This window comes from Microchirus variegatus (genome assembly GCF_963457635.1).
Source record: "Microchirus variegatus genome assembly, chromosome: 12".
NCBI lineage: Eukaryota > Metazoa > Chordata > Actinopteri > Pleuronectiformes > Soleidae > Microchirus > Microchirus variegatus.
The window spans coordinates 17,482,212-17,500,918 of NC_139813.1; the positions used below are offsets into that span (position 1 = coordinate 17,482,212).

General features: G+C 40.6%; 1 protein-coding gene across 1 annotated transcript; it reads left to right on the forward strand.

The window, feature by feature from the left end:
- Positions 1-1,844: 1,844 nt before the first annotated feature.
- Positions 1,845-17,736, forward strand: LOC310935274 (testis development-related protein; the record flags this gene model as incomplete). The annotated part of the gene is made up of 4 exons (XM_083899132.1): positions 1,845-1,931; positions 9,318-9,368; positions 15,923-16,038; positions 17,316-17,736. The coding sequence occupies 4 exons, from the start codon at positions 1,845-1,847 to the stop codon at positions 17,734-17,736; spliced, it is 675 nt and encodes a 224-aa protein (XP_083755258.1).
- Between the last annotated feature and the right edge of the window lie 971 nt (positions 17,737-18,707).

Genomic DNA, 18,707 nt, shown 5'->3' on the forward strand with positions numbered 1-18,707 from the left:
TAGTGTTTTCCTTGCACCTTTGATACCAGGCTCTGTTGGCCCTGACCCCCCCACGGTGCTCAAGCCCAGAAAAGTCGACGTTGACCTATAAGACACTGGCTTCCTTTGACTGTAAATAACCACTGTAGAGATACTGTGGGAATGCACGTCTCAGAAAGCGTCTCAAATGAACAGTTGACCCACTGATGACCTTCTGTGTCAAAGGTCACCGACCTGCCTGTTGTGACGGGTGATGGGACGTCCGCTAACAACCCACTCATGGCTCGTGTCAGCTGGCGCTAATGACGAGCTGACACCGGCGAAACACAAGAAATCACGAGAACTGAACACACAATTCTGGAATGTTGTATATATCATGTGCAACAAAAATAACTGTTTCCAATATGGGCCTGACACGCTGCTTTCTTTTGAGCCACTGAAAACACAACAGGCTGATTTTATCCAGTTATCTAAGCAAAAGATACAAAACCATGTGCACATGTGAGGTTTTTCCCTCTAAGTATCCACATCTCTAGCTTACTGTACATAATGTAGACATTGAAACAGGGATTTACGGGTCTTTGAGTCAGGTGAGTTGTCTTAACTGGAGCTAAACTGTGACTATTTTCAGAGGCCATTCCACCAGCATAGTATGGTGTTTGTTTCCCCGTGATATCAGAGACAGAGAGGGGGGGGGGGGGGGGGGGGGCTAACAGTTGTCTTTAAATCTTTAGGTACAGGACAAAACAGTATTTTAATCTATATACATCAGCTTCTGTCTGCAGTAAATGTGACATCAGTCAACTGGAAGAGATAAGATTAACACACCCACAGACAAAAAAAACCCTTTCTCTCAAACATTTCTTAAGAAAAACCCTGATCCTGTAGATTAATCTCAGATTGTTTGCTTTATTTTGAGGTTCACGCGATAAAAGTCAAGACCTTTAAGCAGAACAGCCCATCTTAGTACTTCCACATATTGTTTTAACTGTGCCGAATTTAGAAATAAATCAAACAGGCCAAGTTGTTTGTGTACTTGTACTGGGAGCTCGTATTTGTTATTGTTCGGTACTTGTTAAGCCAAGAATATGGCTCCTAGAATAGAATGTATGTTTTTTATACATGTGTTATGTGTTAAATAACATGTGTATATATTTAAATAATGTTTTGTTGAATGATTATAGTACAGTATTTAGTATTATAGTTCAAACCAAAATATAGTTAGAAAATGTTTTAAGGCCTGAATAACACTATTTTCTGAAGTTAAACATTCTTGGAGATGTTGATTTGTATGTTATGTTCATCTTTTTATTTATAAAATGTGTATTTTTCATTTAAATGGATGAAATAAACTTGACTCTTGACGCTTAGGCTCTTGTTTTTAATCATTTATTTTACTTATTGGCCACTGACAACGTGAAAATCTTTTTTTTTTTTGCCACAGACGAGTAAGATCCTCGTTGTGCTTCCTCTGCCATGGCAACAAAAACTCCACAGACAGACTGAGAGCCGGAGGAGCAGCACTAAAGTGAGGGGATGTGGGCGGAGCGACGCTGTGGAGAGTCCAGGTGGTCGAGTCTGTCTGCGTAAAAACGCACCAAACACACGCCGATCACTGACGGAACGAGCAGCGGGACGAGCGACATTTAAAGAAAAAGTCACCCAGCGACTGACAACTCGAAATTTGACTGAGCACTTTTCAGAAGAAGACTCCTGGATTCAGCCTCAGCGCTGCGTCGTCGCCGGTGCCGCGACCTCTCCAGAGGAAGAAAAAACGGACTGAAAGTGACCAAAGAGTCCGGGGATAAACTTCACTCCAAACTCACTTTTCTTTTTTAAGAGAAGTCAGACGGATTGTTTCAGATATGTTTAAGAAAAGCAAGAGTAAAGTGCTGGTGGATTATGCGTCAGAGGAAGACGACATGTCCTGGCACCATCATCACTCCTACAAGGTAACAATGAGACAGATGACAGGGAAACAGCAACACAGCCGCGGATATATATACATGTGTGTGTGTGTGTTTAAGGTTAAAATTATAATATATAACTCTATATATAACTGAGATTTCATAATGATTCCTACACCTGTTGTGACTGTTGTCCAGTCTTGTATAAAGTACATTAAAGTGATACTTGAGTAAAAGTAGGCATATCTTACCAGAAAATGACTTAAGTTGAAGTCACTTTTCATAATATTACTTCAGTAAGTCTTAAAGTGTATGACATTTACTGTAGTTAAGTATCAAATGTACTTTTCTGATATAAAATGTACTTAAGTTTTAGTAGTGAAAGTGTTAAAAAGTGAGGAGTTAGGATTGAGCCATGTTGGCTCAGTGTTAGGAAGCATTGTCTTTCAACTACACTATTAGAAATAAGGGTTCCAAAAGGGTTCTTCTACAAGGGCTGAGGTTCTACCTGGAACCATTTGCTTCTGAAAAACCCTTTTCCAAAGAAAGGGTTTTTCAAGGGTTCTTGGTAACACTAATGGTTCCAGTTAGAACCATTTTGTTCCAGAGAACCCTTTAAAACCCCTTTCCTGAATAAAGGGTTTTAAAAGGGTTAATAAAAAAGGTTCTACTTGGAGCCAAAAAGGGTTCTCCTATGAGGACAAGCCGAAGAACCTTACATGGTTCTACTTAGCACTTTTATTTCTAAGAGTGTAGAAGGTTGTGGGTTCAATTCCTGGCCTCTGTATGTGCTTGAGCAAGACACTTAAGCCCATATTGAAGCGTGTGAATAGCAGTATGGAGTATATATAAATACAGACCATAATACCAACTCTTCTTCTTCTGATTTATTTTGGTAGTAAAAGGAGTAATAAAGATAGTTAGATGAAATGTAGTGGAGTAAAAGTAAACGTTGCCAGAAATACAAAAAATAACAAAGTAAAGTACAGATAGATACGTGAATTTTGTACTTGAGTACAGTAACAAAGTATTTGTTTGCTTCAGTACATGAACACAACAATTTGACACTTATTTGAAGACAGCAAAACAAAACAATCTATTATTATATTCTATTTTTCTTCTATCTCATATAAAGTGAACACATAATGATGACAGTTAAACAGGAAGAAGAGGTCGTTAAATGTCAACTGAGGAAGAAAGTGACAGGAACGACAAAAAGGTTAAAGAGATAAACACTACTCGAAAACAATATGTTTTTATTTTATTTTATTTTAGAGAGACTTTGGATGCAGTTTTGCTCTCCAGGTTTGGCAGTCAGTCAGTCAACGAACCCCCCCCTTGACTTTGTTGTGTTTGTGTTTGGTTCTTTGTCTTTGTTTTCACAATAGTTGTCAATCTGTGTTACTTGAAACTTTGGAAGATAGACATCAAAACACACACACACACACACACACACACACACACACACACACACACACACACACACACACACACACACACACACACACACACACACACACACACACACACACACACACACACACACACACACACACACACACACTCTTTGTTAATGTGCAGAACCAGGTGAGCAGGAGCAGAGTCCAGTATTTGTGAGGTCTCTGTATCAGCACTTTCAAGCAGCTGGGATCTGTCAAGGTGTTGGGGGTGTCCACGATAACACACACGCACACACACGCATGCACACACGCACACACCCACACACGCACACACACGCACACACAAACACACGGACACGCACACACACTGGTTTGTTCTTAGGACACTGCATTGACATCCATTCATAACAACGTTATCTAAAAGATGAATATTCACGCACCGAACACTTTGGCAAGTGTTTGTGACCTTTGACCCATTTTGACTGATACGTTGTGTGTTTACATATTTTCTTTTGTCAGCACTTTAATTTGTAAAGGTTTTGGTCCACTTGTCCTTTTTGCACGACACAAGAAAGAACCCCAACTTTTTACTACTTTAAGTAAATTTTTAGACTAGTATTTTTACTTGTACTTAAGTAAAATCTAAAATAGTGGTACTTTTACCTGAGTAAAATTGTTCAGTACTTTTTCCACCTCTGCACACACACATCCAGCAGCCCTGGCTTTACGGGACGCAGTAATCATACATGTTTATTTGTTTGTCGAGATCCTGAAATCCTTTGCAATGTTGACAGTTTCTAACCAGCAGATTAGATTTCCAATAAAATTCCAACAGAATGGACAAGGTTCAGGTGTGGACTTTTTTCACAACATTCACTGGGTGTTTAAATATAAATGGAAAGATGATCCCAGCACTTATTCATCTGCTGTTGTGATAACGTCACAAATCTGTGACCCTCAGCTGGATTTTATTTACCGTTCTTAACTTCCACCCTGGGAACCAACGTATGTGGTCCTCACCTCCGAAGAGCTGCGCTGAGATCAGTTTCTGACTCTGTTCCCAACTATAGGAGCCGATTCGAGCAAAGAGCAGGGACTTGTCAGAAATCCTGGGAAAGTCTCGGCCTGTAAAGAACATCCAGGGGTCGGGGGTGGGATAATAAAATGTCGTAAAACACACTTTACCCAGCAGTGCATGGTACAGGATGAGGTCAGGGTATAAAGTTAGGATAACACAGTCTGGACAGGCAGGCTTTTCCTTATTCTCCCTATTCAAATTGCTTTCGTTACACTGTCTGGTCTGACTGATGCTGAGCAACAGAGAGATAACCGGCAGCATTTTTCATCAGCATCATGGTTTCTTTGAAGCATTGGAAACTGATTTAGTCTTTTATTAATGTTGTGGAGATCCTGAGGTCATCAAAGCCATCAAGTTATTCATGTTGACCTTTGACCCAGTGTCCCATTACATAACATTTCTTGCTTGAAGATTGGCTACCTAAGAAATAAGTTTGCATTTGTGTTTTGTTCTGCTGTAAAAGCAGTAAAGGACCAGTGTGTCGGATTTAGCGGCCTCTAGGTGTGAAGTTGCATATTGCGGCCACCTGGTTACGTTTTTGGTTTGCCATCCAAGTGCACATGGCTTTAAAAGCACAAAAAGCCCATCCTAAAAGATAGTGTTTGATTTGTCCATTGTGGGCTACAGTACAAACAAGGCAGTACAACATGACAGTATCTGTTTATAATATAAAGAGCTAATTTTAAGGCTAAGAAAATGCAACAATTCTTAATTTTCTGGTCATAAAACACCATCATAAATGTGTTTTTGTCCAATTTCTGTTGATAGATGTCGTACACATGGGAAATAGGTCTAACTTGCAAGATTTGTATACATATATCACCTGAATATAAGTCAGAAAAAGTGGTTCTATAAAGCAATTCAATAATATTTAAATAAATACTATCTATGTAAAGGTTACAACACATTCTCACTCTTAGAAATAAGGGTTCCAAAAGGTTCCTTCTACAAGGGCTGAGGTTCTACCTGGAATCATTTGCTTCTGAAAAACCCTTTCCCGAAGATTTGATCCAGAGAACCCTTTAAAACCCCTTTCCTAAATAAAGGGTTTTAAAAGGGTTCCAGGTGGAATCTTTATAAAAAGGTTCTACCTGGAGCCAAAAAGGGTTCTTTCATCCCGGTGGTCTAGGGTTTGAACCTTTCACCTTCCAGTCACAGCCACATTATTCTTATCTGAAGGCCACAACTGTTTATTTTGACTGTCACTTGCACAAAGTAGTAGTCTCCTGTCTTATAACACTTAATCAAAATGTTATGTAAGTCTGTAGTCATAGCAAGAAACTGTATATCGTCTTCTTTTACGTTGTGTTGACTCAGACACACACAAGGATAAAGGGATATTATTAAGCTCAAGGAGCGACAGCAGAGCCAGTGTCTCAGCTTTGCTCCGTCACCGCTCACGCTCTCTGAGGAAGTCCAGCGAGCTGTGAGTCTGTGATGTTTGCCCAAGGCTTAAGCAGTGACATGCCTGAATACTGCGGTAATGCCACTGACGGGGGTTCCACTACTTTGTGAAGTGGGTTTGTGGAAAGATACAGATGAAGGTCAGAGCACGTCTCAATCGTTGAATGGTGACGATGAGGATCAGAAGGTATAAGTCAGAATATATCTGCTGAGGAAGATCAGGACAACAAAGTCGTAAAAGGGACTGCGGCAGGGAGCTGCTCTTCTGAGAGCTGGTGTGCTAATTACGTCACTTACGGGTATTGGCCAATCACAAGACAGTTGGGAAGACTCTACGCTGGCTGGCCAATCACAACACAGTCCTTCTTCTGGGGGTGAGATTTCGGTCTGAAACAACGCGGCTGATGAGAGCTTCGGTGAGGAGAGATTTCTATCGGCTCATTTACAGCAACTAGGAGGTTTTTGACCATAAAAACAAGTTAATGTATGTAAGTAGACCTCCATAACTAACATATATGTGCAACAGGACCACTCTATGAGAGCTTTAAGGGTTGCCAGTGCATCACACAGATGAACATTCACAGCTACAGTCCAGGTACCGATATCACAAACTTGAGTATCTACCAATACCGGCATTATTCTGATACAACAATTTTTATGCCATTTGCGAAATATGACGCTGTTAACAACACATTTCAAAGACGTAGTTCTCAAATATTATTATATAACAAATATTGAGCCCAAACATGACTCATTTTACATATTTACATTTTTAAAGTAATGAAGCATGCAATATAGAGGAGTTTTGGACATTCTGTACGTCACAATACTGACATTACAGATACTGATTCCAATCCCATAGTCAATTTAGTGTCCGTTGAACCTCTGTATGATTTTGGACGGTGGGAGGAAACTGGGCAGAACATGCAAACTCCACACGGAGAAGCCCTCGGTCATATCAACGTCTTATTGGAGTCGGAATAATAAGAGGTGTCTCTCCTTACATCCCCGACACCAGTGTGTGAATGGAGACCAGGTTTTGGGTTAAGCTAAGCTCACCACCTGCAGGCTGTACAGCCTCATATGTTTCATACACTCAAGATGTTTTATTTCCTCTGTCTGACTCGGTCTGTGTCTCTGAAATCGAGTGTTTGAATTATACCGATTCCACTTGTTGTGGAGACTGAGACACGGTGGTGCGGAGGGGGGGGGGGCCTGTTGTTCATTGAAATCGGTGCTTTGTTATTGAAATTCACCGCGCGTCTTTATTGCCATAGTAATCTGGCGAGAAGTGATCTGACTTTTTTTTTTGAAAAGCAACGCTGCTATAATTTACACACCTGCCTCGGAGGAGTAAAGAGAGACAGCAGGAGCTTGTGTGTGTGAGAGAGAAATTGCTCCCTGAGGGGTGAAAGCAGAACTCTTGCTTTCTCTTGTTAGCAGCATATTTTTCAGAAACACTACACTCTCTCTCCCCCTGATAGAGCCCACCCCACCACCACCACACACACACACACACACCTCACCGACAGTTTTCCTCTCTTTTCCAACTTGTTAATGCTTTCATGCTCTCAACAGTAATCAACAATCACTACAGTCTGTGTGAGAGTGCGGCTTTGATCCGCTCAGGTGGTTGGAGACCCTGTGGACTTTGCACAGACATGTCCATCCGCGATTCCTCCTCCTCCTCCTCGTGGAGTCGTAAGATGTTGGAAGTTCTTACGGCTTTGATCATTTTTACTGGAATCCTGGCTCCACTTCACTAATCTGCGGGCTCAGCTGCGCGTCTGATGACTTGTCGCTGCCCTTTTTCTAATGATTTAATTGCATTTTTTTTTTTCCATCCTGTGGAGCGAGTCCAAATCAAATCAGATGTGTTCAAAGGTGTATAAATCGGCACACAACAATGGCTGTGGAGATTAAAACATGAGTAATGTATGTGAGCTGTCGTTGGCCTATTAATCACAAGACATCTTTGGAAATAAGATGTTTTATCTGCTGAACTTGTTTCTGCACATGTGGACACCTATTGCACGTCTGCACGGGGGGGGGTTTTAACTCACTCAATGTGAGGGTCTAAAGAAAGGAGGGTGTCATTTAACTGCAGTACAGACTGTAAAGCCCCTCAAGGCAAATTGTGTTGAATTCAATAGGTTTTTGTTTTGTCTCGGTGGTCACAAGCCACTAAATTCCAAGAAGATATATGAACATGACTATGCCCCCCCGAGACTGTCTACCTAATCAACAATCAAGTATTTTTCCTGGTTTATAGTTAGATAATAGTACAGGATTCATGTAAATGATGCCATATTTCAATAGGAGTCTTGCACAGTTGTGTTTGAACCCTATTGAAATGCAAGGAATTCTTTTTTATTATTATTATTCCGTGGAATAAATCGCCTCAAAACTCCCATGCCTCAAAACTCACAGATTTTCACCCACATCAGACCTGATTGCATGTTAAAGTCGTTGAAAGCATGGAAAATGTAAGTGGGAGGGGCTAAACTGATGCAAAAAAGTGCTAGTAGTTCATCGGGTTTAATGTACATGAACGACACTTGGTACACGCATTAATTAGGTTGGGCCCTAAATAAAAGTCGATGACAAGTGTCCTGTAAATCCTACAGGAAGGCCGCCATTTTGGATTGAAGGCGAAAACGAAGGGCGTTTTTGGCGAATTTGCACCAATGCTACAAAATCTATCTAGTTGAAGTTATATTCTAAAAAAAAGTACAAACTTGTCCAACTTCCCAAGGTGAACACAGTGAAAATCGATTTACCGGTGGGAAAATAGACAAAAATAGAAAAACTGTATCTATATTTAGAAAACTGTATCTATATACAAGAACGTAAAGAACAGTTAACTCTTAACAATAAACAAAAATCCTCAGCCGATCTTGCAAATGCAGGTGTTACCTTCTCCATAACCAACCATACACTCCTCCACGAGGCTTTTAGCAGCTGCTTTTAAACCCTAAAACAATATTGGGTACTTTAAATACTACTAATATTACTTTTATTAGCTTTTTGCAATAAAACAATAAAACTATTATTGTTTTATTGCATTAGCTGACTTCTGCACAGGATTGCATTTTAATGCAGGCCCATGAGAACACAAAAAGTCTGTTTAAAGTTAAGACTTCATTAACTTCAGTTGTTGACTTTAAGGTGTGGACCTTTAAATATACACTATGTAACTCAAATATTGTGCAAAGGAAATATAGAAAAAAAGAAGAGAAGCACAATGGAACCAAAATAACTCTGTCCATACACCCAAATATTACTGTTGAAGCAGCAGGTCAAGGATTTTTCTGCTCTCTTTTGTGTGAGTGTTTTCCTCTGAGCTCCCGCCTCACCCGTCCATCCATCCACTCATCCATCCATCCATCCATCCAAACATAGTATGTTTGTGTTACAGCTCTAAAAAGGTTTCCCTGTTGCAGGAAAGCCTGTGCACACTCAACACTCACGCATCTTTGCTGTGTGTGTGTGTGTGTTGGGAGGTTGCTATTTGTGTTAACTCACTGCTTGTATGTGTGTCTCTCTCAGGACAAAGATATAGAAGGAGAGGAAGAGGAAGCTGTCACTGGTGTATCAAAGGTAAACAGCTCACACACACACACACACTCCTAAACATATACTCACTTTACCACTGACAGTGGTGACTCCCCAAAGATATGCACTCACCCAACACACTCTTATCTTCTCGCACACTGACCAAAAACACAGCATGCACACGCTCATTATCTCACTTTTGTGACGTCACGCTTATTTTTGTGTGAACCGGATTGGCCAGAGAAACCTTTACATTCGCTTAAGGACACGCACTCATACAGACGGTTCCTTCGCGTCACATGATCAGTGTCTCACAGTGCACACGAGGGTCAGAGGACAGCTGCAGTGTTTATCTATAAACACGTACGGCCGGCCTCCAGCTATCATCGTCTGCATTATCCTCGAGCTTATCACTGGAAAATCATTCTGTTTGTTGATATGACTCACAAGTGTGTGTGTGTGTGTCCCTTATACTAAAACTGGTTGCTTTGGAGTGAGGTCACTTTTATTTAGAGGTGACATATTATGCAAAATCAGCTTTTTAAATCCTTATATGTGGGACTCTGGAGGCCCTACCAGTCGCCAAAGTGTGAAAAAAGATGACTTGCTCATGTTTTTGTGGTCCTCCTCAGTCTAAGTACAGGAGATGAAACACGCGATGTTGACTTCCGCGGTCATTGGGACGTCACAGTGCGCTTAATTCTGTGAATTGTTGTCTCGCTGAGCTCTGTTTGTCCGTAAAGTGCTGGCGAGGTGAGGGCAACGGTATCCGAAAACAGGAAGTCCATGAAGTCTGCGAAAAGTTCTGTTCTTGGCTCCACAGTGCAGCACAGAGTTCTACACAAACTTCCAGCCTCAGAGGATTTATCTGTCCAGTGGATACAGGTTATATATTACGGCAATGTGCCTGCTAGAGCCTGCAAATGATCACTTTTCCAAATGCTAACTGCTGTTAGCTCCCAGTAGCCTCTGTGGCTGATGTCATTTCCTGTCCCTTAAGTTTACTTTGACTTTTTTCTAAGGTGGACCTAAATAGATACCACTAAACCGAGCATTCTGAACAGGGCTGTTTTGGCAGGGAGATTAAACTGCTTTGATGCTTCATCCTTATGGTATTTTGACCAAAGCATGTCACAGACATGTTCATTAGGACAACGGGGAACTAGTTTAACTTGGAGAAATAGGGTATAATATGAGTCCTTTAAGTCAGGATCATTCTCATGTCTTATGTTTGTTGTTTTGACCATCACTACTGTCTGTAGTATCATCATACACATGTATTGCATTGCTATGGGGTAAGAATTAGCATTCAGATGATTTTCCATATGGTAAACAAACTTTTTTCCTGATAAAACCGTAATATTAGCTTAGAAATGTATTATCTTTGTCAGGAAAGACTTGGCAAAGCAGTTCTGATTCAAATACTAAATCCTACACACTGTACCTTTAACCTAAAACTGCTCACTGTTGGTTTAAAACTCAACACAGGTAACACGATCCAAGTAGAGTGTGGAAGAGAACATCTTATAGATGCATGTAGGGCTGAATAATTCATTGAGTTACATCACAATACAGTATGACCTACTGCGCTTTGAGCAATATTTATTCAAGCCAAAATTTGTCCAACTACCATTTTGGATTCAATATTGTTAATTATTGGTTTCTCACAGATCTGCACAAATATCACAGTAATCATTTTTAAATATGTTATTCCAATGAAAAGGATGAAAAAATTAGTATTCTCTCTCATATTACAAATCATATTGCAATCGCAATTACTGTCAAAAATAATCGCAATCATCGGTCAATCCCTATGAACGTAGCATTTGTAAATAACAGTTTTATCATTTGGGGCCAGTTTATCTAATGCAGCAGCTTGGGAAAAAGATTGTCTGCTGCTCGTCTTTGTTCCTGAGAGAATAAATTATTAATAACAATTAAAGGTGAGGTCATGTCTGAACTCTGAAGAGTTCTTCTTATCGTATGTACTGTATAGTCACTGTAGGTTATTTCACGGGGAGACACATTCCAATGACCTGCTCTGTTTGTGAGGACTGCGACGGCTGGGCTGGAGAAGGGAAGGAAATGCAGCATTCCTTCGAGGAGCTGGGCCTTATGGATGTGAACAATGACTGTGGAAGAAAAACAAGTCTGAAAATAACCACCTCTCTTGACACTGTGAACAGCCGGCGACAACTCGTCCACTCTTGGTGGTTTTATGCTCGTATTAGGGCACATAGAGCGGAGATCACCTGTAGCTGTAAGAGGCTGATTCACTTTACATACACAAAGACTGTTATCAAGCAATATATTCAAAACATCTTTAATAAACCCTAAAAGATACCAGCAGAGCCATAATGTGACTCATTTCTAAACTGGCGCAGTATAGCTGTCAGGACGGCTCATTTTTCAATAAAATAACTTATTAGATATTTATTGCAACACACTGGATTGTATTTCAGCTACAAATTCAATCGTTAGACAACTTTTAAATCAAAATGAGAAACAACTTGTTGAAGGAATAGTTGTGGAAACACTTTGGTGGAGCGTGACATGACTCGGAAAATGAGTTTCTCCCTAAAATGTCTGACGATTATGCAAATCACGCGTCCAAAGGAAAACATTAGCTGCTTCCTGTTGCTGAATAATGAGGCTTTACTGCGCTCACTGGTCTGAGAAGTTGTCACTGAAGGTTTTTAAAATGTGTAATTTAGTCAGACCGATGTCAGGTCAAGTTGACTTTATGTCTAGAGCACATTTAAAACTAGAAAAGCACTCAGAGAGCACAGACCTCCACCAAGGCAGCTCAGACCACCACCCCTCCCCCCTACGGATCACACCCAAATTTTAATCACTTATTTCTGGTCCCATAGCAGAAATTTCCTGAGAATTTCATCTAAATCCAGTCATGACTTTCCGAGTTATGTTGCCAAAAGACAAACTAACAAACTCCGGCGAAAACGTATACCTCCATGGCGGAGGTCATCAATCTAGACAGAAGTGTCATGGTTGACTATTCTCATCCTGAAGTGAAGGCCAAGGAGAAGAAGTTGGTCTTTAAAAGTGATTTAAATTGCAGATTTAATTGCAATGGAAGGGTAAATCATTCCATAGTTTGGGGGCAGATACAGAAGAAGACCTCAGACCTAAAATGGATAGGAAGCCAGTGGAGGGAGCGCAACGCTGGTGTGATGTGGTCTCTCTTCTTTTTTTTTCTTCCCTGTCAAAAGGCGAGCGGCGGCGTTCTGGACTTATAGCTGGAGCCGTTGCGTAGATGACTGCTCTGAGGCCACATACGGAGAATTACAATAATCCAGCCGAGATGTTATAAAAGCATAGATCAGTGTCTTTGAAACCTCGAGAGGGAGATATGCCTTCACCATCTCCACGCTTGACAGAACAATAGAGCTCCTGTTGGGCCGAATTCTTCCAACCATTCATATGTCTGAGTTAAGAGTTGAGGGATTTAAGGGGCACTTTTCTTTTTCCATTATGAGCTGTAAGTAGTAGACATTTTATCCCATGTTTTTGACTTAAGACGAGAGAGAAGTAAGCATGTAAGTGATATAGATTGGCATTTTCTTACTCTGCCCCTTCAACATGGATCACTTAAAGGTGCATTATGTAATAAATCTAAAGCAACTGGTCATAAAATCCTCCTAATATGTCACAGAGACTCAAGAATAATGTTCATATAACAAACTGAATTCACCAACAAAAAAAAAAATATTTTGCAGACTGCAAATCATGTTTGTGTTTTGAAATCATGTTTTGGCATGTGGTGCCACCTACCGCAGTCTACCAATCATTGCAGTCAGTAGTGTCTCTGCTGCTGAGCAACCACAGGTTGCCAGTTACGTCAGAAAACGAAACCTAGAAGACCTCGGTATTTTGAATTTAAATGTAGTAACCATTTTTGGCCACATTCTTACATATGGCACCTTTAACGGGATCTAAAGTTGTCCAGTTTGATTCCATTGGGGGACTTCAAACGATCTTTAAGGGCATTTGAAGAAATCTCCGTAAACTTGTTCCTGCTCTTCAATGCATTTTAATCTGCTCCACTTGTCTTACTGTATTTCCGTCCGTCCGTGACTAATTGTTGTTTGTTATATCGTATGTTTGTCTCCTGAGAATAAGACCCTTGTGCATTTTATTCAAAAAACATACTCATACAGTATCTGGAATAAATCTCTAATCCCTCAGCTCTTTACTCAGACATATGGATGGAAGGATTTGGCCCAACAGGAGCTCTATTGTTCTGTCAAGCGTGGACATGAAGGTGAAGCTCGTGCACACAGCCCCAGTCTCAATGAGCCGCTTGGTTCACCTACTTTCTGGCTAAGGAGAGATTACTGGGCATTGAGCTGTTTTTGGATCTCTTGGCCTGCAGGTTAATGCTGAAGTGAATGGTGAATGGGCCATTCAGGCTTTCTCTCTCTGTATGTGCACACATGCATGTAGCACATAATACCACGCTGGAATTCAGAAACGCACACAATCTCTCTTTGGCATCGCTGTTTTCTGAAAGTACAGCAAATCTAGTTTATACCTGATGATGGGATAAAGCGGCTCAGATGAAGTTTTGTGAATGTAATAAACTCTGTAAGAAAACTGGCAGCGCTCTCGTCCACAGGCATGTTCATCGCGATGGGAGGTTGAGCAGAGGAGGAGGATTTGTTTTTTCATTTTATCAGCTTAGTGCCTGTCTCCTCGTGAAATACCACCGTTAGAGTAAGCTACAATTTTTAACAAATCCAGTAAATGTCAAATAGTTTTGGATACGAGACGACTGAGGTCACGAGCGGGATCCTTGAATATTTTCCCGTGTGCAGTAAATGAAACAAAGAGTTTGTGCATCCTGTGCACATATAGGACAAACTGTTATGATCCTGTTCGGTCTGAAAAGTGACCACTTTCATGTCCAGCAATGTGTTTACTTGTTGTCTTGAACACAGCTCTTTGAATAGAGCACCTTCACGCTTGGTAAAATATACAGTGGGGAAACAAAAGAGCAGGGTTGTCCGGGGTCAAATATGTTCATTTGATAAAGCTGATAATCCTGACGATACCTTGATGAGTAACAAAGCACAGACAGGAATGGACGTTAAGTGAGCGTTAACGTTATGACCTTGATCGTTGATTATAAGAATTCTTTTCTGACAGTGAGAGAAACGGAGCCAAAAAGTCCATTTCATAATCACTGTGGAGGGGGATTTGTGTCTCACTGGGAGGAGGAGGAATTTTGATGTGATGGGGGAGTCCAGTGGAGTTTCAGAGGGGGTGCAGGGTCTTCCGCTGGAATGTGCCAAACTTCACTGAGCAGCCAGTGCCGTTCAAGCCCCTTTGTTCCTTTGCTGTGACTATGTCTTTTGCAGCAAACTGTGCCGTTGTGCAAGGTCACACCTGGGCTGGAGCTGGATTAAAGTTAAATCCACATAGATTATAATGTGTTTTAGTTTATGTTGTATTACTGCCATGCTCTTTATGAGGTGTGAGGAAACAGTCGAGTTCTTCAAAGGCCTCAGGATTTCCTGACTGACACAGGAACATCCAATCGAGATAGTGCTCAGCTCATAACTGGGATGCATAAAAGGCGAAGTCCAAAAACAGCAGTCAATAGAAGTATTTTTTTTTTTTTTACCAGACCCACTTTTTATATCTTTATATATTGAGGCTGTAGGATTTTGAATATCTATCTATCTATCTATCTATCTATCTATCTATCTATCTATCTATCTATCTATCTATCTATCTATCTAGATGAGCTGCTTTAAACTAGTTTTACTATTCACCCATTTGCACATCTTTCATACACATTCTTCAACATGGGGTTAAGTGTCTTGCTCAAGGACACATATAGACTAGCAGAGCCAGGAATTGAACCCACATCCTTCCAGTTGAAAGACAATGGCTCAAACCTCCAATTCACTTTTTTTTAAAAATACATTTACAGTACTTCTAAAACCTAAGTACATTTTATATCAGAAAATGATTTTGATACTTATATAGTACATGTCATATACTTTAAAGACTTTTACTTATGTAGTATTATAAAAAAGTGACATCAACTTCTACCAAAGTCATTTTCTGGTAAAATACTTGGACTTCTACTCAAGTATTCCTTTTAGGTACTGCTCTACAGAATAAATGGATACAAATCCCCACTGAAACATGAGGAAAGTCATCCAAAGAGGGAACAACTCCATAGTAAAGTACTGTATATCTATTTGAATATATCATTACAGTCCCTGTATGGTCAGGTGTACGAATATTTTTGTCCGTATAGTATGTTTTTTTTAATCTGACATCCCTCATTCATTCATTCATTCATACAACCAACTTGGAGTTAAGTGTCTTGCCCAGTAACTGGTCCCGCTCTACCACTGATCCTCAGCTGCCCCAATAAGGTATTATGGAGTGAAGTTGAGGAAGTTCACGTCTCCAACTTCTTGTGTAGCCGACCTTACAGAATGATTATCTGCAGGGAAAGTAGACATCAAAGATTAGAATCAAACATGCAGCGGGTGATGCGAGTTATTTCAGGTCTGCTGAAATGCAAAAACACAAATTGTCTTTTGTCTGCTGGTTTCTGTCAGGAGGCCAAGGTGAAAAAGATCATGTCCAAGAAGGAGAGGAAGGAAAAGAAGATGCTCTCCTCCAAAGACGACGAGCACTTTCTGTTGACCGGAGTGAAGCTGGCCGACCGCAGAGGGTGAGCTTTCACACGTTGAATAGTATGGGATTATTATAATGACTGATCCTTCAACGTTTATAAATTTGAACATTTATTTATGTATCTGCTTGTAAATCTGCTAAATAGTTTACTTTAGTTGTCAAACAAAACTAAAATTGAAAGTATAAAATAGCAGCACTTATGTTTGTACACGCACTTCTAAATTTCCCCAAGTACAGCACTTGAATGTTGATGTATTCCCAGAGTTTCCCAGCCAGTGGACATGTTCAAGGCAATTCAGTCACAATCTAAGCGCATTTAACATCCCTTATATGCCTTAAATTCAAATTAAGCAAAATGTCTGTCTGGACTTAACCATAAAAAGGTCCAGAGAACGTCCTGCAAGTGCTTTCCCCCATTAATCCAGAATAACTTTCTATATCTGTCAGTTATTTACAATTAACTGCATGTTAAAATAGTGTACATATTTAAAATAACATTTGTTTGAGTTTTTGTCCCAAAAACAGGCCAAAAAATGAAAAATTACAGCATGTCCAGGCGATTTTTTTCTAGAGCTGAACCGATTAATCGATTATTAATCGATTACTAAATTAATCGGCAACTATTTTGATTTCCAGGTTTGACGAACACTGATCAACGTTTTTTAACATTTTATGTCATTTTATGAACCAACCGATTCATCGAGAAAATAATCGACAGATTAATCGCAACAGCGCGAGTGAAATTACCATAATAACCACACATGGATGTTAAGAAGCAACTTCTCAGCTTTCAGAAACCGTTAGTATTTTTACGTAATTACGGTAATGCAAAGTGCACTTTCGCAAACGCATCATCTGTGATATGCTCGGTGTTAAAGGGTTAATCCTTATAAGTATTGATGCGACAATCTGCTATTGAAACGTATGTAAGACCTGCCCAAGTTCATGTACCCGAGCGGTCAAGTGCACGAAGCACAAACATTTACAAAAACAGGCTGGGAATAATGGGAGTCATGTCCAACCACTTGCATTTGTTTATATGGAAAGCAGAGCTGTGTTCGCCTGCAGTTATGAATTCTCAGAGTCCTCAGGGAAGTGGACCCGAGTACGAAGAGGAAAACTGAAATGAATCACCATGCTGTGACAAACAAAGGAGACTTCCTATAGAATGGCTCCTCAGCATATGGGGAATGTTCCCCTGCTGGCCGCCATCCATCACTCCTGTTTTTAGAAGAACTGCTTAATACTTTTTTAATTGATGCTAAACTGTTTGTGTGGTTGGCAGCAGCTTTAACATCATCTTCTTCTTTAAAGGTCGCACAAGAAAATCAAAGATGATGAAAAGGACAAGGACAAGAAAGAGAAACCAGAGAAGGGCCTCTGTTTCTGGGAGAGCGTCTCCATGACTATGAGGCAGATATCGCCCTCCAAAAAGCTGGAGAAGATGGAGGGCTGGGAGCCGCCTCAGCTGGAGAACTTAAACGAGTCAGTGACCGACGAAGCCCCAGAAGACAACGAGGACTCGCAGGAGTCTCCCCCCGAGTCTTTAGGCCTTCCACTGGAATTGGCCTCGTGGGGAGGACAGGGCGCAGAGGAGGACTCTTCCCGCTACGCTAACCTTTCAGACTCCACTGATTCCGTCACGTGGACGGCCCGCGCCAAAGTCAAGCTGGCCGGCATCAGCCGGATGAGCAGAGGGATCATGTCGGACATGACGTGGGAGGGGTTTAAATAGTGGCTGTTTAACGTCCGACGCCCACTTCCCTCCCTCCGTCCTCATCTGTGCACCATCAGCGACGGGGATGAAAGCCTGAAGCAGACGTCTGCTTGTCTTCATAGTCCAGTTTTTGAAAGCAGTGTTATTGCCAACTCTGATGATGAGCTGCTGTACTGTAGTTAAATCCTGAAAATCAAAAGGCCACAAAGTTTGTCCTTGAAGAAAAACATCATGTCAGTTTATAAACTGTGAGGACTGTGGCTTCTCAATCACTGGCCTGAATTGTAAATAAAACCAAATGACAGCCTTAAACTACTGCACCATTTTCACTCTGGCAGCCACTGGTCTGGCTTATATATATATTTGATTGACAGTTGATTTTTGTGTACATTTGTGGCTGTTAGATTATTAATATTAGAGAATATGTGAAGAAAAAAAATCTACTTAAGAAATGATAACAGGAGAATGGTTTTCTGTTTATATCTATGCAATTACAAACGTCTCGTCGAAGCCTTAATCTACGCATGGAGAATGTGATTATGAAAGTCTTCATCATCTGGCATCTGGCATACCAGTGTGTATGAATCAGGGGTTTGCAACACGTGGCTCTGCAGCGCCTTTGAAAAAACAAACAAACACCATGTTTATGTTTTATTTAGTTTTCATGAATTCTTTAAAAGTGAACACTTCTTTTTTAGAGATAGAGGCGATAAATGAAAGTGGTTTAATATTTTGTCCACTAAAATATGCGACTTCATGTCCTGTCCATCCTGTCACATTTTCATTTATTTCAAAGTGTTGTTTGGCTGTACTGCACATGGATCAGACGTCAATGCGTACGGGAGGATAGCCAGCGTGACGCCGTTTGCGTCTTAACGAAAGGCACATCTGATAAAATATTTTGTCAGTTTCACCTGGGAGTGTTGTCGTGTAAAGCCAGCCTAAAGGTTGCAGACCCCTGGTATAAATGTGTGTGTGTGTGTGTGTGA